Here is a 23,795-nt window from a genome sequence, read left to right on the forward strand (position 1 = left end):
AGGGAGATGGGCACTTAGAGAGGCCAATGGTTTCATCCCTGTCACCTCGCTGATGAGAGCAGCTCAGACTCTGAGTTTGAAGTTTGTAATGGCCCCAACACTCCCAGGAAATCTCCTGTGGCGAGTTGGCTGGTGGAGTGACGGGGAGGTGAATGTGGCACCCGGTTTCCCTTAATGTCTTCCATGACCTTCCATGAGGCCAGGCGAGTGATGAGCCACTGAGGCCTCCATTTTCCTGACCCAGCTCCCCAAAGAAAATTAACAGGCAGCAAGTCTTCCCTCCCCCTTTTTTTCCAAGATTTAAACTTTTTTTTAAAGTTTATTTATTTTTGAGAGAGAGAGAGAGAGAGAGAACGAGTGACAGAGCATGAGCAGGGGAAGGGCAGATAGAGAGGGAGACAGAGAACCAAAGCAGGCTCCAGGCTCTGAGCTGTCAGCCCAGAGCCCGACACGGGGCTCGAACCCACAGTCCGCGAGATCATGACCTGAGCCGAAATCAAGCTTAATCAACTGAGCCACCCAGGCACCCCTCAAGATTTTAAGTAATCTCCACACCCAACGTGGGGCTCGAACTCACAACCCCAAGAGCACGAGTTGCACACTCTCCCAACAGCCAGCCAGGCGCCCCAAGGCTGCCCACATTTAATGAGCGCCCTCCATTCACTAAGCACTGAACTCCATGTTAGCGTACTACTCAATGCAAGATGGACTTGGGGGGAAAACCCCAAATTTGAAGGGTTGAGACACCTGTGCCAGAGCCCCGAGCAAACCAAGTTACACACATCGTCACAGCCTTATTTTCCCCGTGCTCTACCCACCCCTCAGTGTTGCCATGAGGCTTAGATGAACTACCAATGTGTGCGTTCTGCACACGCGTTCTCAAGTGTGAACTGCTATCTGTTTGAAAGATGGTGAGAACGTTGCCCGTGTTGATCAGCTGCAACGTGCCCGAAACCATGTGGAGAACTTTAGATGGATTATCTAATTTTCATCACAGCCCCCATGGGGTGGGTAATATTGTTCCCATTCACAGAGGGGCAGGACTAAGACAGAGGTTATGTCACTTGGCCAAGGTCACTGCCTAAGCAGCAAGGCCAGGGCTGGAACCCCAGGTCTGACACCAGCGCCCATAATTCCTAATCCATTTCACAGGTGACCTCTGAGCAGCTCCTTTACCCTCCCCCTTCCTGGGCACGGGGTGTCCTTGGCAAGTCCGTGAGCGTGCGCGTGTGTGGACTACCTCACGGAAAGGGTCATCCAAGCCCCGCGAACGGCCGACACACCCGATGTGTTTCGAGGGGCTCCCCGGAAGCCAGGAAATGCATGTGCCAAGCCCCCTTCCTGGCTGGTCAGGTAGAGAGGCTGTTCTGCGGGCGGGCAGGAAATCGGGGTAGTACGAGGCCAGAGGTCACAAGAGGTATCCAGGGTGATTTTATTCTAAGACAGAAGGAGAGGGGCGCCTGGGTGGCGCAGTCGGTTAAGCGTCTGACTTCAGCCAGGTCACGATCTCGCGGTCCATGAGTTCGAGCCCCGCGTCAGGCTCTGGGCTGATGGCTCAGAGCCTGGAGCCTGTTTCCGATTCTGTGTCTCCCTCTCTCTCTGCCCCTCCCCCGTTCATGCTCTGTCTCTCTCTGTCCCAAAAATAAATAAACGTTGAAAAAAAAAAAAATTAAGACAGAAGGAGAAAGGAGCGCTCTCCAGGGTCAGTCGAACTCAGCTTGAAATCCAGAGTGGGTGCAACCCTGAACAGGAAGTCTGGGGGCAAAACCCTCGTATCCTGATGAGTCCCTGGAATGTGCTCACAGCTTAATCGCTCGGTTGGCAGGGTTATTATTAGCAAAGAGGATTCAGTGAGCAGCCACACTGGGGGAACTGATGCTCCTTGCTGTGTGCCTCACACGGCCGATCCCCTGGAGATGCCCTTTCAGACAGGCCTTTGAGGCGGGCGGCGACTTCCGGAAGGGCCTTGTGGCAGGTAGTCCCTGCAGTAGCTCGGCCCGAGGGCCTGTGCTGCTCCTCTGTCCTGAGCCACTTCTGAAGTCTGCAGGTGGCCCGAGGAGAGGTGGAAATGCCCTTCCGGGTTCCAGAAAGAGATTTTCAGAATTTTCTCGGCTCCTTGTATTAAAGTAACCTCTCCTCTTCCAGAGTGAAGCCCGAGCAGGGCCTCAGTGTCAGTTGTCGCATTTCTTCTAGTAGCCTCGGCTTTTTGTCCGGGTTGCGTTTGGTTTTTATTGCTGTTTATTTTGTGGAGGGGGGGGGGTGGGAAGAAAGAGCATAAGAGCATATTCAGTCTTGCTGCCCCGAGGACTTGACGTTGAACCAACTTACCACCTTCTGCACTGACAAGGCTTAGTGGAAACGGAGACGAGCCTCGGATTGTCTGATTACCCCAATCCTGGTGAAGCCTTCCATTTGCACCTGAGACAGAAAATGGCTTGATGTGAAGTTTCTCTTCTTTTCCATGCCCCGGCCCAATTTTGGGGGGTGTGCACACCGCCCGCGTGGAGGAGTTAATATTTGACAGAGTGTTTAGAAGCCAGCCTGGAGGAGTGAGGCAGAAGAAAAGCAAAGGCACAGAAAAGCAGATCCACCCCCCACCCCCACCTCTCCCGCTAGCTAAAAAGTCAACAGCCTTTATTTCCTTATCACTGGAAAGAAGTTGTCTCAGCCACACAATGGAATGAGCATTGCAAATGGGTGGGAGAATCCAGAATTGGGGAGTCTCTAGCTTCTATCGCAGAGTCCCCATCTCAGGATTCTCCGCGGGGACGCTGTGGGCTGCTTCGGGGAGCCATGAGGTCCCAGCAATGTCACACATGGTCTGCAGCAGAAGCCCCAGTTGGAAGAAATTGGCAAGATGCTGCTGCACGTTTAGGGATGGTTGTTTCTGACTTTGAAAATGATGTTCGGGGCGCCTGGGTGGCTCAGTCGGTTAAGCGTCCGACTTCAGCTCAGGTCATGATCTCGCGGTCAGTGAGTTCGAGCCCCGCGTCGGGCTCTGTGCTGACAGCTGGGAGCCTGGAGTCTGCTTGGGATTCTGTGTCTTCCTCTCTCTGCCCCTCTCCTGCTCACATTCTCTCTCTCTCTCTCTCTCTCGCTCTCTCGCTCTCTCTCGCTCTCTCTCTCTCAAAAATAAATAAACATTAAAAAAAATTTAAAAAGAAAAGAAAACATTCAGTCCCAATACTATCCTGACTTCTGTAACCTCAACACTTGGGACCCAGCAAAGCCCATCCACTCTCTACTTAAATCCTTTCCAGCTTTGAAGACGTGGGTTAGGGCTCCTGGGCTCTATTTTCACCAGCACATCTATCTGGGAAGATGACAGCGATGAGCATCTACGGAGAGATATAATCTGGCAGCTTCGTTGGACAATGAGGTTGATAATAGGGAAGTCAGGGAGGTGAATGCCATGGCTATAGGTACATGGGGGAGGGTACATTTGAAGGGGTCAGGGTCACAGGTTAGGGAGGGTGGTGTTTTTTTCATGTTTATTTATTTTTGAGAGAGGCAAGGAAGGGCAGAGAGAGAGGGGGACCGAGTATCTGAAGCAGCCTCTGCGCTCATAGCAGACAGCCTGACTCCGGGCTTGACCTCACAAACTTCAAGATCATGACATGACCCTAAGTCTGATGCTTAACTGACTGAGCCACCCAGGCGCCCCAGGGAAGGCAGGTTTTAAAGGGCATCTATAGGGGCGCCTGGGTGGTTCATTTGGTTTCGATTAAGCGTCTGACTTTGGCTCACGGTTAGTTGGAGTCCCGCATCGGGTTTGCTGCTGTCAGCACAGAGCCCGCTTCGGATCCCCCGTCCCCCTCTCTCTCTGCCGAACCCCACTCTTGCATGCTTTCTCTATCTCTCTCTCAAAAATAAACATTTAAAAGAATTTTAAGGGCATCTATAGACAGGGCGTGTTTGCATTGCTCCCCACAAACACCAAACACGAGGGGAACTCAATGAGAGGTCCCTCCATTGAGTACACGGGCTACCCACCCCCATCCTCCAGCGGTCACATTTGGCTCCTTTGCTGTTCTCTCTGCGGTCCTCTTTCTCAGACTTTTGCCTGCGGAGAAGACCCAAGTAACACACGTATCATATGTACAGACCCCACCCACCTGAGCCCTACATATGGAGAAGCCAGACTCACTGGGAAGAACCCTGAAGCGTTGGCTGGATTTGGGGAGTGGGTGTTCTGGGAAAGGCCTGCCTTCATCACCTGAGCAGAGGGGAGAGGTCACCAGCGGGCAGTGGCAGTTCACCGAACGCGGAGCCGAATGATGCCATTAGGAGGGCGATTTTCCTCCCACCAGCAAACCTGCTTCACTGACTTGGGAGGGATGGGGTGATGCAGTGGTTAGGGACCTGGGTGCTGGACCTGAACCCTGGCTCTGCCACTTACTGACTGCATGATCTTGAGCAAGTCACATCACCTCTCTGTGCCTTAGTTTCCCCCTCTGTTAAAATGAAGGTTAGTAAGAGCTCTTCAGAGGTTTGTTGCAAGGACTATAGGAGTTAACGAGACAGTAGCTGGTGCCTGATGAGGGCTTTGTGAAAGTTAACTACGCTGAATATTCACTGCACTCCCTGGGTCGGAAACACCAGGTAAAGGTGGCTCACAGTTTTATGAGAAAGTAACTCGCTCCTCAACCTCATTTTAAAAACCTTAATTGATGTCATCGGCTGTCCAGAACCTTCGGCACACACCGGGCTGACATGAGAAACGACACAGAGACCTACCACTTGTGGTTCCCCTCGGCGGAAGCAACATTAGCTGAGAACAGCAGGAAGGTCAGGAGAGTGAAGTTCAAGGCCAGGAGTGTGGGGAGAGGGCACAGGCTCAAGAGTCACTTGGCTTTCCACTCAGTGGGAGAGCTCAGAGCATCCGTGGCCACATGCGGCCAGGTAGGGGGGCTTCGGTTTTCTGGGTCTCAGTTTTCTCACCCATCAAACGGGGATAAGAATAGTCCTGTCCCTTCTGCGGAGCTAGCATCCTAAAAGGCATTCTGGGCAAGGGGACCGCAGGAGCTGAGGCCTGGGAGCCTGAAAGCAAAGGAGTGTGGCCCGGGATGCTCGAGAGGCAGGGCGCTTGGGAAGGGGGGACCGTGGGGTACAGGGCAGCGTACCAACAGGACTCCCTGCTGAATAAGACAACACAGTATGACTCTGGTGATTGTTTCCTTTTCGGCCCTAGAAATGAGAGGTTTCTCTCTCTGAGGCAGAGAGGAAGTAAAGATGTGGAGCCCCCGGAAAAGGGGCACCCTAAATGCTGGGCCTTTTGTCAGACACTTCTAAACCTGGGATGGGGAAATGAAAATGCTATTGAACTCAGGGCTTTCAAGGAAACAATCACCACGGAGAATGTCTCCGATGGCAGAATTCCAGACAGAGGGAAAGCCAGTGAGGAAATGCTGACCCACACTCCCGTGTTGCGTGAACGTCTCAGGGCCCATCTGCACTCCCAGGGAGAAACTGCCAGCTTTGAAAAGCAGTTTCTGCAAAGTGTCTTGAGTGCTTGAGGTATTTGTAGACATTTCAGAACAAGAAAAACCCTTCAGGAGAAGCAGGGCACCCCTACTCCTACCTGACCAGCTCTGATGCCTTCTCCCCACCCCACCATTAGGACACTTTTAGAACCTTCAGGAAAACAAAGGCTTTGGGTTTTTTGGTGTGTGGGTTCGTTTTTTTTTTTTTTTTTAATGATGTATTTCTTCTAATGCACTAAGACGAATCAGTTGCTTTTCTTTAACATTTTTTAAGTTTATTTATTTATTTTGAGAGAGAGAGAGAGAGAGAGAGAGAGAAAAGGAGGAGCAGAGAGAGAGGGAGAGAGCGAGAATTCCAAGCAGGCTCTGCACTATAAACGCAGAGCCCGACAATGGAGCTTAAACTCACGAACCGCGAGATCATGACCCAAGCTGAAACCAAGATCCGGAAGGAAGCTCGACCAACTGAGCCACCCAGGCGCCCCAGGACAAATCAGTTGCGAAAGAAGAAGATAAAATGTTGACTTTATTTCACCGTGGAAAATGGGTGCTCGGAGATAAGAATCATCTTATATAAAACAATCACAATAAATAAATAAATAAAAATAAATAAATAAGAATTGCTTCAAAGGGGCTCAGGGAGTTGATGAAGAATCAGACGCAGATGTCTGCATCAGCACTTCCTCTTAATGCCTTCTCAGCACTGTGTGGGGGGGAGAAAGGGTGATGACGGCGTCAGGTGGGAAACTGAGGCAGGATCTGAGCTTCCCCACACTGGGTGTGATCCCTGCCACCACCCCGCCCCCCCCAAACCTCGGCTGATCTGGGTGTTTGAAGCTTTAGAATAATCCATCTCTCTGGACCTCAGTCTCCTCATCTGTAAACTGGAAATTATTGCTGCCCTGGTGATCCCGTCCTCTGCCTTTGAGGCTATAGACAGGCTGGGGGAAACCAGGAGGAAAACGTTTAGGACTCTTTCTGCTCCGAGGAGATGCAGCCAGAGAATGACTAGATTCCATCCTAAGGCGACTCTGCCCCTTTTGGTCAGAGAGGCAAGAGAAGGTGGTAAGGACTCGTGGACATAGTAACGAATGATGTCCACATTTAATATTTCCAGAAAGGCGCCCCTTGGCCCTAAGCACTGTCAGCAAGAGAGAGTAAAGCCCAAGTGTCTTTTTCTCAGAATGCGGTTCCCAGAGACAATAAACCCAGAAGTGGTTCCGATGGTGGGACCCACAGGAGTGGGGCAGGGGGATCAAGCTGGCAGGGAGGGGGCTTACCATTGCAGCCCAGGCCACTGAGGGAGCCAATCCGGTCCAGCCTCCGGCCAAAGCACCTTGAATCACGCATCATCTTGGAACTGCCTAGTCGTCTCAGCGCCCGGAGGACATTGTCACGGGGCGCAAGGACCCGCGCAGGGGGTTCCTCCTGGGCCTCCCAGGATTCTGCGGGGCTGTGGCCCTGCTGGAGGGGTCCCAGGGCCATCTGGGCTTCCTGCAGCTCTGAAACTGTGTCCCGCAGACCGTCCAGCAGCTCCTGCAATGCGTGGGGACAGCCCCAGCCTCAGCAACCCGCACCTGGCCAAACCGCCCTAGACGGAGCTGAGATGAACCAACCACCTTAGGTAGGGGTCCTGGCACCCAATCCGGTTGCTTTCTAATCCCTTATCACTAATTCGCTAGAGGGGCTGAGGACCTTTTGGGACAATAGCCACAGCAGCCTTTTCGCAGGCTGAAGCTCTCTCACCTGTATTGCGGACGCTTCCGAGGCGGGGCCGGGGCCGCCCAGCGGGTGGGAGCGACCTCCTAGTGGCGACAGGTGCAAGAACAGGAGGAGCAGGAGGGCCCGGAGCAGCGCCGTCTTGGGGTCCATGTCACCGGAGAGAAAGAGATCGTTGCCGCTGCCGCTGCGCTGTGGTCCGGGTCACGTCTCACCTCCTAGAGGCCGGCGGACGCTCTCCCGGATCCTGGGACAACCTCGGCCTTTTATCCCGGGCCTGGGGTTATCTGATTTATCGGCCGCATTCCGGCACGCTGAGCTCAGCGCGGGGGAATGTACCCCTCCGCGCCTGCGACCATACTCGCTGGGGGTGGATGCTGGGGAGAGCAGGCCTTGTATAGCAATGGGCCCGGCCGGGGGGGCGGGAGCGCGCGGGGGACACCAACAGGTCCTTCGCCTCGCGCTGCCTCCTTTCCTGCAAAACTCCCAGGGCCTCTCCTCCCCACCCCCAACCATTCTCGGAGAGGGCAGACACAACTCCAGCGTGCCGAGGCCCCACGACGCAAGTGCGGGGCGCACGGGGTGACTCAGAGCCAGAACAGTCCCAGCCAATCCCCCCGCCACCGGAGCGCGTCTTCCCTCCTCTCGCCTGCCTGTAACTCGGCACGGGCTCTGCTCTCTGCACCCTGCGCCGCTGCGGGTCTTCAGGGCACCCTGACCGCTGTCCGTGGTTCTGATGGTTCTGAGCAAACTCAACCAAGAGGTCTCGCTCTCCTCAACCCAGGTCTGGCCGGAAAGACAAGCACGCAGCAGGGACCTTTGAGACCCCTCCCCACCCTCTCACAACTGCCTGCACTAGGATGCTAATTCTCCAGTATCATCTGATTAAAAGCCTGGGTATGACAAGGAACTTCTGGAATGCTGACCCTGCTTCCATCCCTTAAACGGTAGAACTGATTTGGCTGGAATTTTGAGAGGCAAGGCCCAGAGATGAAGTCATCCAGGAATGCCTTCTATCAAACCTCCTCCAGGTGCCAACACTTCCTCTCCCCCACCAAGCCAACACGTGACGGAAAAAAGCAAGGATGACTGGAAGATGGTTATCTATTTGGTGGGACACTACAGGTATGAGGAGTGCCCCTCCCCAGTGCCTCCCTCATCTGACCATCGGTGACCTAATTCCCATTAGCAGATGGTCTGGACCTCCCATCTGTGATTGCAAATGAGGCTGCAAGGAAAAATGGCCCTGGGAAGAGACACAGCAGATTAACCACCCCCCCCCAAAGCGTACATGACTGATGTCACCACCCCTTCCAGATGCCTTGTGTTGACAAGCAACACGATGAGAGAATGGGGGATGGGTGATGGAGAAAAGGCAGCAAGGGGCAGAAGCAGTGACCTCTAAACAAATCTTACCTTCAAAAAACAGCATCTGCCAGATATGTGAGAAAAATACTGTTTATTGTTTTTCATTTTTTAAATGAGGGAACAGGGGCACCTGGGTGGGTCAGTCGGTTAAGCATCCAACTGGATTCAGCTCAGGTCATGATCTCACAGTTTGTGGGTTCGAGCCCCGCGTCAGGCTCTACTCTGAATCCCTGCTTGGGATTCTCTCTCTCTCTCTCTGCCTCTCCCCTGTTTGTGCTCTATAAACAAACAAACAAACAAACATACTTATTTTTTAAAAAGTGAGGAAACAGAGCTCAGAGGAATTTATATGCTTTCTTAGTTAATGACTAGGAAAGCTTGGGTTCCAACCCAGGCAGTCTGATTCCAGACCTGACCCTCTTAATCACCGCCAGGGTGATTGCAAGGGATTTCTACTCAAAGAAAAAGTGGATTAATTCATTGTCATTTCCAAAGGTAGAGAAAGCTGTGCCATGAGGGATGTGTAAGTTGGTGGCTGTGTGCAAGAAAAAGGATGTAAAGTGTGGCTAAGATGACCATGTTACAGATGAAGAAGGGGGGACAAGGGGTAAGAGCTCCATAAAGATGTCAGTCCTGGGAAGATTCTGGGGGCCGGAGTGTGTGTGTATGTGTGTGTGTGTGTGTGTGTGTGTGTGTGTGTGTGTGTACATACACCACAGGAAGAATATCCAGAGATTAAGTGAAAGTGAAAGAGAAAACAAAATCCAGTCAAGTGGCAGAGCTGAGTCAGAGGGTCAGAGGCTGCTGAAAATGTAGAGTCCCTCATGCTGACGTTAGAAGTAAAGAGTTGGGGGGCGCCTGGGTGGCTCAGTCAGTTAAGCATCCGACTTCAGCTCAGGTCATGATCTCACGGTCCGTGAGTTCGAGCCCTGCGTCGGGCTCTATGCTGACAGCTCAGAGCCTGGAGCCTGTTTCAGATTCTGTGTCTCCCTCTCTGTCTCTGCCCCTCCCATGCTCATGCTCTGTCTCTGTCTCAAAAATAAATAAACGTTAAAAAAAAAAAAAGAAGTAAAGAGTTGGAAGCAAGACAGAGTCCATCAACCAGCATCTATCAAGAAATGACCCGGGGCGCCTGGGTGGCTCGGTCGGTTAAGCATCCGACTTCAGCTCAGGTCATGATCTCTCAGTTCATGAGTTCGAGCCCCGCGTCGGGCTCTGTGCTGGCAGCTCAGGGCCTGGAGCCTGCTTCAGATTCTGTGTCTCCCTCTCTCTCTGCCCCTCCCCCACTTGTACTCTGTCTCTGTCTCTCTCTCTCTCAAAAATAAATAAAACGTTAAAGAAAAAAAATGACCCTGCATGTAACCTGAGCCTCACTTTGCTCTTCTGCAAAATGGACACATACTCCTTCCTTTCAAGGACTACAAGAGAGAAAATGAAGTCTGTGAAAAAGCCCAGGGCATCATGGGAAGAGACAAAGAATTAGGAATACAATTTCCCTGAAGGAGATAGTGATCTCACTGGGAGAAGAGTCAGGCCAGGGAAACAATTAAGTGCTAAGCACTCTGACAGAGCCTCCACCTGCCCCGGGGTGGGCCGGGGGGATTGTAGAGAAGATTTTAGGGAAGACACAGGACTGGATACATCCTTCTGTCCAGTGAAGAACAATGTATTATCAATCAGCTGTCACACCAGATCATCCCCACGATCACTTATGCGCACCCCCTGTGTGCCACACATCTTCCACTCCTATTAAGTGGAGCTTGTACCACTATGTCACAGCATTACTGTACAAGGGTTAAATGAGATGGCATATGTCATAGACTGCACAATTTTCCCCAAAGATGTCCATGTCCCAATCTCCAGAAACTGTGAATATATTGCTTAATATAGCAAAGGGGGCTTTGTCTATGTGATTAAAGATCTGGAGGTAGAAAGATTATCCTGGATTATGGGGGGGGGGGGGGCTAATATAATCACAAGGGTCTTTATAAGAGGGAAGCAGGAGGATCAGGGTCAGAGAGAGAAAAATGGAAGGATGGAAATGGAGATCAGGTATGAGAGAAGATTCTACACGACTACTGGCATCTTTGAAGATGGAGGAAGAAGCCATGAGCATAATTGGCCTCTAGAAGCAAGAAAAAGCAAAGAAATGGATCCTTCCCTAGAGCTTCCAGAAGGAACACAGGCCCGCCTGCCAGCACCTTGAGTTTAGCCCATTGAAACATACTTCAGGCTTCTGATCTCCAGAACTGTAGGGACATAAATTTGTTATTTTAAGGCACTAAGTTCGCAGCAATTTGTTTCAATGGTAACGTGCAATTAATCCAGTATACGCAAAATGCCGAGCATAGTGCCTGGTACTTAATAAGCTTCCGTAAAGGTGGTTGTGGTGGCAATGTTGGTTCTTAGCAGTGTCAAACCTTAGGTGCTAGGTGCTGGCTACAGAGAAAGAAAGAAGCCCCTTAATTCATTCAACAAGCCTTTATTGAACGCGTGGGGTCTCCGTGGTCTGGAGCCCGGACTCTGAAATCAGACTGCCTAGATTCAACAACACCTCAACCTTTTGCTACTTATGGGATCTCAGGCAAGTTACCGCGCATCTCTTCGTCTTTTCTCATGTCTGTGTCACATGGTTGTCATGAGGAGGGATGAGACTGTGCAGGCAAAACTAAGCTTTCTGCTAGGAAGTGGGAACACAGAATGAACGAGACAGGCTCTGCTCTTGGGGAATGCACAGTGCAGGGAGAAAGATGCAGTCACAGACTCCCCAGGGGGGTGTGGCCACCGACCCTGGAGAGTCGTGGGTGTGCTCTGTAAGCACAACAGGAAGACTCAGTCGAAGGGGGAGCTTCCCGAAGAAGTTATTACTGAGCTAAGGCTTTGAAGGATAGGAAAGAATTATCCACGAGGGTGCCTGGGTGGCTCAGTCGGTTAAGCGTCCGACTTCAGCTCAGGTCATGATCTCGCGGTCTGTGGGTTCGAGCCCCGCGTCAGGCTCTGGGCTGACAGCTCGGAGCCTGGAGCCCGCTTCGGATGCTGTGTCTCCCTCTCTCTCTCTGCCCCTCCCCTGCTCATGCTTTGTCTCTCTCTCTCTCTCTCTGTCTCAAAAAAGAATAAAAACATTAAAAAACAAAAGAAAGAATTGTCCATTAGAAGGAAGATGAGGAGGGCGTTCTGGGCAGAGCTGAGGGCTGCTTAACTGATCAATTACCACCTGTAGTCTCTTAGTGTGGGCTGCCTTATAGCAAAATACCATAGACTGGGTGGTTTATAAGCAACAGAAATGTATTTCTCATGATTCTAGAAGTTGGAAAGTCCAAGATCAAGACTGGTAGATTCTTGATCTACTGCTGGTAGATTCCATGTTGGGTGAGAGCCCTCTTACTGGTTCGTAAGCACTGTCTTTGCCCTACAACCTCAACTGGCAGAAGGGACAAATGAGCTCTCTGGAGTCTCTTTTAAAAGGGCAGTAATCCCATTGTGAGGGCTCCACCCCCACGACCTAATCACCTTCCAAAGGTCCCACCTCCTAACCCCCTCACATTGGGGAAATAGGTTTCAACAAATGAATTTGTGGGGGAGGGGACACAGACACTCAATCTATAGCATCTAGGCTCTTGTCAGAAGGGAGAAGACGCAGACAAGGAAAGGTTTGGGGCAAACGTGCTGACCTACTTCTCCTTAGCTCCCCTCTGACTCTGACCTCCAGCCCTGGGCAGCCAGAAAGGGCAGCACAATGAGAGCACCGACCTCCGGGGAAAGGGGAAGGAGGAAGCAAGGCACACTGTCCAGGGGGTCCACAGGTGGTAAGTCTCTGCCCGCTGTTGTCTCATGGTGTGGCTTTTATGCACGTCATTTCTCTGCTCTGGGACTCTGTTCCCCCTTGTGTAGAATGAAGGAATGAAATGAAGATTTCTCACAGGTGCAAAAGCCCTGTGAGAGTCAGCTGCCCCTCGTTCATGGTTAGGTCTGCTCGCCGGCTCCCAGCCCCTGCTAGAACCTGCATTCTGTGACTCTTTACGCTTTCTCCAAAGGCCAGAAAATATCTGCAGAAGAGCCATCAGATCCTTCACAGCTGTGGCATCAATGCAGGTGTGCGTGTGTGCGTGTGTGTGTGTGTGTGTGTGTGTGTGTGTGTGTATGTTGGGGGTGCTTTGGAAACCAGCATGAGTTCATGAGTGTGCAGCTCTTCTTTGCTGTGAAGTGAATCTCTAAACTGATGGTTATCAGAGGGAAGGCTGAGATCAGTAGCCTGGAAGAAAATAGCTCTTAATTCTTCCCATCCCATGTCCAGCCTCACCAGCAGCATCTGAGCGTAATTTCTATCTCTATAGAAATTACATTTCTCATTTCTATAACCTCATAAGGGAAAAGAGTTCTGAAAGGGTCGCCTTATCCTTCCCACCACCTCCAGGAAGGACTACACCATATTGTCCCTCTTGCTGACACCCCGGTGAGATCATTAGAGCTCCTGGACCCAGAAATGCCCAAAGTTAATCTACTTCAGCCTTTGCAGTTATATGAGCCAGTAAATCTGCGCCCCCCACCTTTGTGCCTAGACCAATTTAAGTTCGATTTCTGTCACTTCCGCCCCAAATCTTCCTGACACAGTCCCCAAAAGAAACTGCACACCTTTTTCTTAGAAAAGTTTCTTGAGAACAAGGTATCACAGCCCTTAGTAACAGCCCAAAGTCTGGAGCCTTTGCAGACAAAGTTGCTAGACACTGTCTAATTTTTTTTTTTCTGCTTTACTGCAGAACTTTATTTTCCTCACGCGATGATGTAGTGCTGGGGCCTAATGTTCTCACATGACAGTAGAACACCAAAATTTATTGTCATCTCTTGAAGAATTGAGAATTGCATACAAAAACCTTACATAAATTAAAAGGAGGAATAAATGTACAGGTGTAAACGCAAACCATTTTTCAACTCAGGGCAAGTAACACCCCACGGCGTTCTGGCAGGAAAACACCAGTTAAGAAAGCAAAGTGGAGGGGCGCCTGGGGGGCTCAGTCGGTTAAGCATCTGACTCTTGATCTTGGCTCAGGTCATGATCTCACAGCTTGTGAGATCGAGCCCTGCATTGGGTTTTGTGCTGTCAGACCAGAGCCTGCTTGGGATTCTCTTTCTCTCTCAATCTCTCTTTCTCTGTCCATGCCCTGCTTGCGTGCTCTCTCTCTCTCTCTCTCTCAAAATAAATAAATAAACTTAAAAAAAAAAAAAAAGAAAGAAAGGAAAGTAGACAGGGGGCACCTGGCTAGCTCAGACAGTGGAGCATATGACACTAGACCTCGGGGTTGTGAGTTCAAGGCCCATATTGGCTGAAAGGATTACTTAAAAATAAAATCTAAAAAAAAAAAAAAAAAAAGAGGGGCGTCTGGGTGGCTCAGTTGGTTGAATGTCTGACTTCAGCCCAGGTCATGACCTCATGTTTCGTGAGTTCAAGCTCCACGATGGGCTCTGTGCTGACAGCTCAGAGCCTGGAGCCTGCTTCGGATTCTGTGTCTCCCTCTCTCTGCCCCTCCCCACCCCCTCAAAAATAAATAAACATTAAAAAAAATTTTTTTAGGGGCGCCTGGGTGGCGCAGTCGGTTGAGCGTCCGACTTCAGCCAGGTCACGATCTCGCGGTCCGTGAGTTCGAGCCCCGCGTCGGGCTCTGGGCTGATGGCTCAGAGCCTGGAGCCTGTTTCTGATTCTGTGACTCCCTCTCTCTCTGCCCCTCCCTGTTCATGCTCTGTCTCTCTCTGTCCCAAAAATAAATAAACGTTGAAAAAAAAAATTTTTTTTTTTTTAATTTTTTTAAGAAAGAAAGGGAAGTGGGTCCTAAGGCTCAGACTTTCCCAGCCACATCGGACCAGCAAGATGGAAATGATAACCAGAAAAGTGGTGGCCCCACCAGGTAGCACCGTGTCAGCGAAGAGGTCCTTCCGGATGTCAGTGTCATGACAACTTCGTGATGGAGTTGAAGGAGGTCTCCAGGATTCCCCAGGGGGGGAGGGCTGAAAGAGCGCCTCGGGGCAGGGCTGATGGTGATCCCCACCTGTGGGCAGCTCATTGCTTTTCTCCAGGGAGGAGGATGACAAGCTGCTGGCCAGCTCCCGCTCCAAGTCCAAGGTGACATAGCACATCATCTCTGTGATGTCATACATGATTTCCCACTCGGCCACTGTGCTAAAGCTGTAGCCATGCTCCAAGAGGATGTTCATGAGGTCATTCACCATGTCTTGGGCAGCCAGGTCCGGACGCAGGGTGGCCTGGGCAGGTGTGCAGTGTGGGTGACCCCATCTCCAGAGCCCAGGACTGTACCAGTGGTGCAGCCACAGATCTACAGGGACAGCACAGCCTGGAAGGCCACAACCATGGCAGAAGTGTTGACAGTCTCGAACAAGCATGGGCCGGACAAAGGAACAGCCAGTGCAGAGGCCCTACGGCGAATCTGGCACGTCGGAGAATGGCTAACGGGCCAGCGCAGGGAGTGGAGGGAGTGATAAGAAATGGGCTCAGAGACAGGGCGCCTGGGGGGCTCAGTCGGTTAAGCGTCTGACTCTTGATTTCGGCTCAGGTCATGATCTCACAGTCATGAGACTGAGACCCACGTCAGGCTCTGCGCTGACAGGGTGGAGCCTGCTTGGGATTCCCTCTCTCTCCCTCTCTCTGTGCCCTTCCCCCACTTGTGTGTTCTCTCTCAAAATACATGGATAGACTTTAGAAGAAGGAGGAGGAGGAGGAGGAGAAAGAAATAGGCCCAGAGAGGTAGTGATGTTTCCACAGTGCACAGCCTTCTGGTTAAGACCTTGGCTAACCTTAGCTCGAGTGAGATGGGGGCCGTCGGAGGGCTTCAGGTCAGAGAGGACGTGCTCTGCCTCACTCTAAGTGTGGCCCTGCCTGTTCCGGGGAGCTGACCCCAAACACCTCCTTTTCTGCTTCTCCTCCTCAGGCTGGGACTCTGGGGCTCCTCCTCCAAGCTGCTAAGTTTGAAGCATTCCTAGGGGCCCCCTGCGTTACCCTAGCGGGGCAAGGGGGTGAGTATCTCCTTCTGGCAGCTTCCCCCCTCTCTGACACCTAGCGTTCTCTGTTTGCCTTTTCAGATTCTCAGCGCCTCGTTAACCAGTTTATACATTAAATTCTCTCTGTTAAAATAATTGGTGTGGTTCCTGGTCTCCGGCCAGCCCTTAGCAGTAGGCTCAGCAGCAAGGCTTCCCCGGGAACAAGGCCTGGTCTCCAGCCTCAAGGACACCCCGTAAGGCGGTAGGAAGGAAAGTGCCGCCCTCACGTTCCCAGAGACGCCATTACAAATTACCAACCCGGGGGGCGCCTGGGTGGCTCAGTCGGTTGAGCGTCTGACTTTGGCTCAGGTCATGATCCTGTGGTTCATGAGTTCGAGCCCCACAGTGGGCTCCGTGCCGACAGCTGCTTGCGATTCTCTGTCTCTCCCTCTCTCCTGCCCCTCACCCCCCTCAAAAATAAACACTTTTTTAAAATTACCACAAACTAACCAGCTTAAAACATCAGGAATTTTCTCAGCGTTCTGGAGGCGGGAAGTCCAGAATCAAAGTGTTGGCTAGGCCACGCTCCCTCAGAAGGTTCTAGAGGAGGATCCTCCCAGGATGCTTCCAGCTCCAGATGCTGTTTCGCTTATAAATGTATCTCTGCCTCTGTCTTCGCATCACCTTGTCCCCTCTGTGTCTTTCTGTGTCTCAAACCCTCTCTCTTTTTCCAAATTTTTTTTTTTAAGTTTTTATTTATTTGCTTATTTTTGTTTTTGAGAGAGAAAGAGAGACAGTACGAGCAGGGCAAGGGCAGAGAGCGGGGTGGGGGTCGGGGGGGACAGAGGATCCAAAGTGAGCTCTGCACTGACAGCAGAGAGCCCCATGCGGGGCTCAAACTCAAGAACCATGAGATCATGACCTGAGTCAAAGGCAGACAGCTAACCGACTGAGCCACCCAGGCACTCCTGTGCATTTATTTTTGAGACAGAGAGAGGCAGAGAGACAAAGAATCCCAAGCAGGCCCTGTGCTGCAAGCATAGAGCCTGACACAGGGCTCGAACTCACAAACCATGAGATCGTGACCTGAGCCAAAATCAAGAGTCGGACACTTAACCGACTGAGACACACACGTGCCCCACTCTTTCTTTTATAAGGATAACCTGTCATTGGACATCGGGCCCGCCTCGTATCTGGGATGACTTCATCTCAAGATCTTTAATTTCATTGCATCTCCAGAGGCCCTCTTTCCAAGCAAGGTTACATTCACGGGTCTCAGGGGTCAGGACGTGGACAGATCTTTCGGGAGACCGCCATTCTCCGTAACGCAACCCCCCAACCCCACCGCCAAATGTCAGTCTTACTGTCCCACGTTCTCTGCTCACCTAACGCCCTGACCCGCCTCCCGAGTCCCTCATGGTTTGCCCCAACTCACTTTCCACTTCTCCTCTGGGCACAGTCTTTATACCTACACGCCCTGAACCGACGGACCGGCAGTCCTTGAGACCCTAGGCCCTTCACACTGTGGCTGCTTCCTCCATCTGGAAAGCTCTGCTCAGCTTGGTATCATGTTTTCTATGATGCTGAGATGCTGGCTTTGATCCTGCCAACCATACCCTCCCCCTACCGTCCCCCTCACGAATGGCTCGGAGCAGAGTGTTCACCCGAGACCCAGATCATGAATGACTGTCCCAGAAGATGCTAGAAGTTGTATTTCCTCCTTCCCCTGTGCCTCCCAGGGCATCTGGTGTGGACCTCCATTGACAGGCTCCTGATACTATAGCATAATTATTCAACGGCTGTCTGTTTTCCCTGCCGGGGTGGGAGCTGCATAGGGCACGGGTCAGACTTACCCATTTTGTATCTGGAATGGCTGGCACAGGTCTGGACACATGGAAGAGGCCTCCTTAGACACGTGTTAACCCAGAGATATGCAAATATGTCTGTTTGTGGGGCACCCTGGTGGCTCAGTAAGTTAAGCATCAGACTCTTGTATTATGCTCGCGTCACGATCTCGCGGTCCGTGGGTTCGACCCCCGCGTCCGGCTCCGTGCTGCCAGCTCAGAGCCTGGAGCCTGCTTCGGATTCTGTCTCTCCCTCTCTCTCTTCTCCTTCCCCGCTCGTGCTATCTCTCTCTCTCTCTCTCTCTCTCTCTCTCAAAAATAAATATTTTAAAAAAGAAAGCGCGTAATTCAATAGCTTCTAGTATACTCGCAGATAGATGCAGTCATCATAGGCAATTCTAGAGTATTTTCGTCACCTCAGAAAAAAAACACCTCCATGCCCTTCAGCCATTATCCCCTCCCCCCTACACCAGCCCCAGGCAACCACTAATCTTCCTGTCTCCATAGATTTACCTACTCTGGATTTTTCATATAAATTGAGATCATAAATGTGTAACCTCTTGTGTCTGGCTTTTTTCACACGGCGTAATGTTTTCAAGGTTCATCTATGCTGCAGCCTGTATGAGAACTTCGCTCCTCCCTATGGCCAAACAATATTCCATTGTGTGGACGTCTCACGTTGTGCTTCTCCATTCTTCCGCCTTTGCAGTTACTTCCGCTGTTAGGCTATCGTCAACAATACCACCGGGGCGCCTGGCTGGCTCAGTCGGTTGGGCTTCCGACTTCGGCTCAGGTCATGCTCTCGCGGTCCGTGAGTTCAAGCCCCGCGTCAGGCTCTGGGCTGACAGCTCAGAGCCTGGAGCCTGTTTCAGATTCTGTGTGTCTCCCTCTCTCTCTGACCCTCCCCCGTTCATGCTCTGTCTCTCTCTGTCTCAAAAATAAATAAAACGTTAAAAAAAATTAAAAAAAAACAAAAAACAAAAAACAATACCACCGTGAACATTCACGCACAAGTTTTTGTGAGGCTGTACTTTTTCACCTCTCTTGTGTATACACCTAGGAGCGGAATGGATGGGCCATCCAGTAACTCTGCCCGATCATTTGAGGCATTTGTACATACAATTATCTATAACATTCCTATATATAAGTTTTCATATATAAGTTCTCAATGTAGCTAAAGAGCTGTCATATTTATTCTTTTAAATTTTTTTTCAATGTTTATTTATTTTTGACACAGAGACAGAGCATGAACCAGGGAGGGTCAGAGAGAGGGAGACACAGAATCTGAAGCAGGCCACAGGCTCCGAGCTGTCAGCACAGAGCCCGACGCGGGGCTCGAACTCACGGACCGTGAGATCATGACCTGAGCCGAAGTTGGATGCTTAACCGACTGAGCCACCCACCCAGGCGCCCTCATACTTATCCTTTTAAATGGTCATTTTATAATCCACTGAATTTTGTATTCGTAATGTTATTATTTTCTAATTTGATAGGTAGTGCCTAGACTTCTTTTTCGTTAGTTTAAATGATGCCGCTATAAAAATCTTTACATATGTAGGCCTTTTGTCCTTTTGGGTGTGGGTTCCTCATCCTCCAACATGTAGACATTTGGGGCCAGATCCTTCCTGGTCGGGGTCAGGGGCGGGGGGGCGGGGGCTGTTCTGTGTACCGTAGGATTCTTAGCAGCATCCACGGTGTCCACTCCCCACACGCCAGTGGTGTCCCTCTCACGCAAATAATGAAGGCCAAAGGTGTGTCCAGACATTACCAAATGTCCTCTGGGGGAGCAAAATCACACCTGGTTGAGAACCATTTCTTTATTTTACTAGGCTACCTGCCCAAGAAAGAGTTACCGAATTGAAAGCACGAGCATTTTCAGGACTCTCAATGCTGATGAGGGGGCTGGCCCCCCAACAGGACCGTAGCAGCTGACAATCTTTGTCACAAGGGTCAAGAGAGCGGAGTCAGGGACCCTCGTGAAAGTGGTGGGGGTGTCTGCGAAAGAGGAGACCTCACACGCGGGGAGAGAATGGCTCCCTACTGCTGCGCGCACACCTACAGGGGGCGCCGTTCACACGGCAGTCCCTGGGAAAGGCTGCGCGGGGCACATCTCCGAGCAGACGTTGCTCACTTCCGGGGCAATGTGAACACAGCAGCTTCTCACTCCGGGGGGGGGGGGGTCACTCTGAAGAACAAGCACATCGTGGCTTAGATCCTGCAGGCTTTGGAAATGGAAAAGGGCAGGGAGGGAGGGAAGGAGTGGAAAACAGAAACGGCCACAGGAGAGGAAGAGGGAGCCGGCCAAGCCCGGAGGGTCACATTCATGAATGGCTGGGAGTGGGGTGGGGGTGGGGGGGCACACGTGAGGCCAAGATCATGAATGGCCGTCCCGGAACTTGCACATGAGAGCTATTTGAGGAGAGAACACTCTGTGCCTGGGGAGGGTCACACAGGAGCAGGGCCACGTGCGGGGCAAAGAGCTCTGTGACACTCCCTCTGCCAGAACAGGGCACCCCAGGCCTTCTGGTTGGCTCTTCTCCCTCAACACTACTCCCCAGAGAAGGGGGCAGTCCCCAGGCGCCTCAGAGTTCCAGGCCCTCCGAAGCGAGCTGCATCCTCCGGGACATGTTTGGGGACCTGTCCCCGTGGTCAGAGCCATGTTCCCTCATGATGTGAGAGGCTGGGAAAGTAGGTCGGGGGTGATAGGAAGATCAGACAGGGGCCATTGTGCTGGGCTGAACTGTGTCCCTTAAAATTCACGTTCTCCCAGAACCTCAGAACATGACTTTATTTGGAAATAGGATCCTTGCAGATGTCATTAGTTAAGACGAGATCATACTGGAATAGGGTGGGTCCTAAATCCAATATGACTGGTCTCCTTATAAGAAGAGAAGAGACACAGATCCAGACAGACAGACAGGGAGGGAGGGAGGGAGCAGTGTTAAAAACAGAGGCAGAGTTAGGAGTTAGGAGCCATGTGTCTACAAGCCAAGGATTTCCAACAACCACCAGAAGCTGGAAGAGGCAAGGAGCGATCCACCCCTAGAGCCTTCAGAGACAGCACAGCCTTGCCGACACCCTCATCTCAGACTTCCGGCTTCCAGAACTGGGAGAGAATAAATCTCTGCAGCTTGAAGACATCCAGTTTGTGGTGCTGTGCTGTGGCCACCACAAGAAGGAACACAAGCATCTCGGATTTAAAAAGCATCTTTGGCCTGGGCTCCTGGGTCCTTAGGTTTATGCCGTAGGTCTCTGGGGGGCTTAGCCTTTGATAGGACAAGGTAGGGTCTGGGTTCCGGGAGTCAGCCTGCCTAAGATTTGGAGTTTAGTCCCGCCTCTTCCCTCTGTGGCAGATGGCCACAAGATCTCCCACGGGACATGCTTTTCCTACAACGGGATCTGTAACTCTCCTTCCCTCCGAAAGAGGGTCCACGTGGGCAGGCTCATGGTTATGGCAGAAGTCACACCGACTTCTCAGGCTAAGTCTTGGAAAGTGAAGCAGCTTTTGCTTTGCTCAGCAGATCACTTGTGCTGGAGGCCAGAGTCAGCATGTGAGGAGTCCCACTGCCTTGAGGCCACCATGCCATGAGGAAGCCCAGACCAGCTCTCCAGGAAGAGAGAGAAGCCCCACGAAGAGAGAGAAACGCCAGGCCAGCCCCACCTGCCCCAGCTCCAGCCACTGCCTGTCTGCGGTAGCATCCAAGACCCTGAGTCAGAAACCACACAAGCCCTTCCCAAACTCTCGGCCCACAGAAACCCTAAGACAGAATAAAATGAGTGCTGTCATTTTAAGCCACTGAATTCTGGGGTGATTTACTACACAGCGATTGATAACCAAGTGCTAACTGTATATCTTGGGCAAACCACTTTAGCCTCCCTTTGCCCGTCTATATTAGCAGCACCTACCTCAGGGGGTGATTGAAAGATTAAATGAAATAATATATGTAGGGGCACCCAGGTGGCTCAGTCGGTTAAGCATCTGACTTCGGCTCAGGTCATGATCTCACGGTTCATGTGTTCGAGCCCCACATCGAGCTCTGTGGGAAGGGGGGGCGGGGGACAGGAGATCCAAAGTGGGCTCCGTGCTGACAGGAGCAAGCCCAATGCAGGGCTTGAACTCATGAACCATGAGATCATGACCAGAGCTGAAGTCAGACACTCAACTGACTGAACCACCCAGGTGCCCCCTCTTTTTTCTTTTTTTTTTTTTTAATGTTTATTCATTTATTTTGAAAGACAGAGAGAGAGAGAGTGCCCATGCACATGAGCAAGGAAGGGGCAGAGAGGGACAGAGAATCCCAAGCAGGCTCCTAGCTGTCAGCACGGAGCCCGACACAGGGCTCTAGCTCACAAACCATGAGATCATGACCTGAGCCACAATCAAGAGTTGGATGCTTAACTGACTGAGCCACCCAGGTGCCCCCTATTTTCTTAAGTCATTAAGTTTGGGCTACTTTGTTACACAGCAACAGCTAACTAATACAGGTAATACTATAATACAGGTAGATACTATCATCTCTGTTCTATAGATGAGGAAATTAAGGAAATAATTCATCCCTTCGGCAACTGTTTACTGAGTGTCTACTCTATGCGACGCTGCCTTAACACTGGGGCCAAACAGGCACCAAAGAATATAGGACTCCCTTCCTCACAGAGCAGGAGACCTGAACCTGCTAAGTCATTTGGTCTCGACCCACAGCAAAGTGACACAACCGAGGTTCAGCTTTTATCCATCTCGCTCTAATTGTGTGACCCCAACACCCAGAGATTCCCCCCCTCCACATACATGTGATTCCTGGGAGGCTGATGTGCTCACCTCCCACTGCCCACACCCGAACTGGAGGCCAGAGAGACAACTCCCCACGGAAGTGTGGATCCTTCCAGCGGTACAACCTGTGAACAGGACAGGAAGTCCTGCCCCCCTCCACTGCTCTGTTGCGGGGGGTCGGGGGGCTGTCAGGCACTTGCCACCTGAGAGGAAACTCTGATGAGGGAGGAAAGTGACAAGAATGTCCCCAGGTGGGGACACTTAGGGATAAAGCGGACCGACAGCTTCTCCGTTCTTCAGCAACCACTGTGGTCATCTCAAGAGGATCGTTTTGGTTGCATGGTGCCAAGCAGCTCTTGGCCAGAACTCCAAACCTGCTAAAGGTCATTTAGCATTCATGGTCACTGACAGATGACTCCTGCTCTTGGGGACCCACCAGTCTGTTCTGCTCTTTCCAACTCCAAGGCGAGGGCCATAGACGAGTCTTTCCTTCTAGAACCACACAGCCGCCTCGTCACCTCAGGTCCCAGCCGCACAGAGGTGCCCACTTGTGCCCTGAGAACGGAGCCCATGCCACCAGGACAGCTCAGCTGCTCTTGCCTCAAAAATAAACAAATGAGGGGCGCCTGGGTGGCGCAGTCGTTAAGCGTCCGACTTCAGCCAGGTCACGATCTCGCGGTCCGTGAGTTCGAGCCCCGCGTCGGGCTCTGGGCTGATGGCTCGGAGCCTGGAGCCTGTTTCCGATTCTGTGTCTCCCTCTCTCTCTGCCCCTCCCCCGTTCATGCTCTGTCTCTCTCTGTTCCAAAAATAAATAAACGTTGAAAAAAATAAGTAAATAAAAAATAAATAAACAAATGAATGAATGGGGAGCTCTAAAATCACCCATTTCCAACCCCTCAATTTAAATAGAAAGAGAATCGGAGGCCCAGAGAGGTAAAGCCATCGTTCCAAGTTACGGGATCAGCTTCTTACCTTCCTCCCTCCTTTCCTCCCTCCATCCCTTCCTCCTTTCCTCCTTCCCTTCCTCCCTGCTTTCTTTCTCCTCCTTTCCTCCCTCCCTCCCTCCTTCCCTTCCCTCTTTCCCTTCCTTCCTTCTTTTCTTTCCTTCCTTCCTTTCTTCTTCCCTGTGCTCACACATACACCAGGAGCCCTCTAAGGGGCCCTGGGAGACAAGCTAATGTTCACTGAGCACACAGCGGGGGTCATGAACGGTTCTACACGCTGGAGGTAATCATCATGTCATTTACAGTGAGGAAGAAATGAGCAGAGCCGGGGGCCGAGCAGCACTCCATAAATGCTCACTCGTATTTTTATTATGCTGGGGTGCAGAAGGGCCAGGTGCCTTGCCCAGTGCCCCTGGTGGGTGAATTGTGGCAACAGTGTCCGCTGCCCCCACCACTCAGTCCCCAGGGGCCTCTGGGGAAGGCTCAGGGAATGTTCCAAGGCTCCGGAAGACAGGTTTCCCCTTCAGGACTCAGATGCTCAGAACGGGGTTTCTCTCCATTGTTTTTATTCAACATCTTTGCGTTGAGCACCTACTGTGTGCCAGGCACAGGGGCCGACTAAGAAAGTTCTCTCCACAGAGGTGACATTGGAGCCAAGACCCGAAGAATGAGAAGAAGCCAA

At 51.6% G+C, this 23,795-nt stretch overlaps 1 protein-coding gene across 1 annotated transcript; it reads right to left on the bottom strand.

The window, feature by feature from the left end:
* Positions 1-5,991: 5,991 nt before the first annotated feature.
* Positions 5,992-7,751, bottom strand: NPPB (natriuretic peptide B). Its single transcript, XM_045475653.1, has 3 exons — positions 7,230-7,751; positions 6,764-7,019; positions 5,992-6,186 (listed from the first exon to the last, which is right to left on the bottom strand). Exons 1-3 carry the CDS (start codon positions 7,353-7,355, stop codon positions 6,170-6,172), a joined length of 399 nt encoding a protein of 132 aa, XP_045331609.1. The 5' UTR covers positions 7,356-7,751; the 3' UTR covers positions 5,992-6,169.
* Between the last annotated feature and the right edge of the window lie 16,044 nt (positions 7,752-23,795).

Source organism: Leopardus geoffroyi, chromosome C1 (assembly GCF_018350155.1).
Source record: "Leopardus geoffroyi isolate Oge1 chromosome C1, O.geoffroyi_Oge1_pat1.0, whole genome shotgun sequence".
Taxonomy (NCBI): Eukaryota; Metazoa; Chordata; class Mammalia; order Carnivora; family Felidae; genus Leopardus; species Leopardus geoffroyi.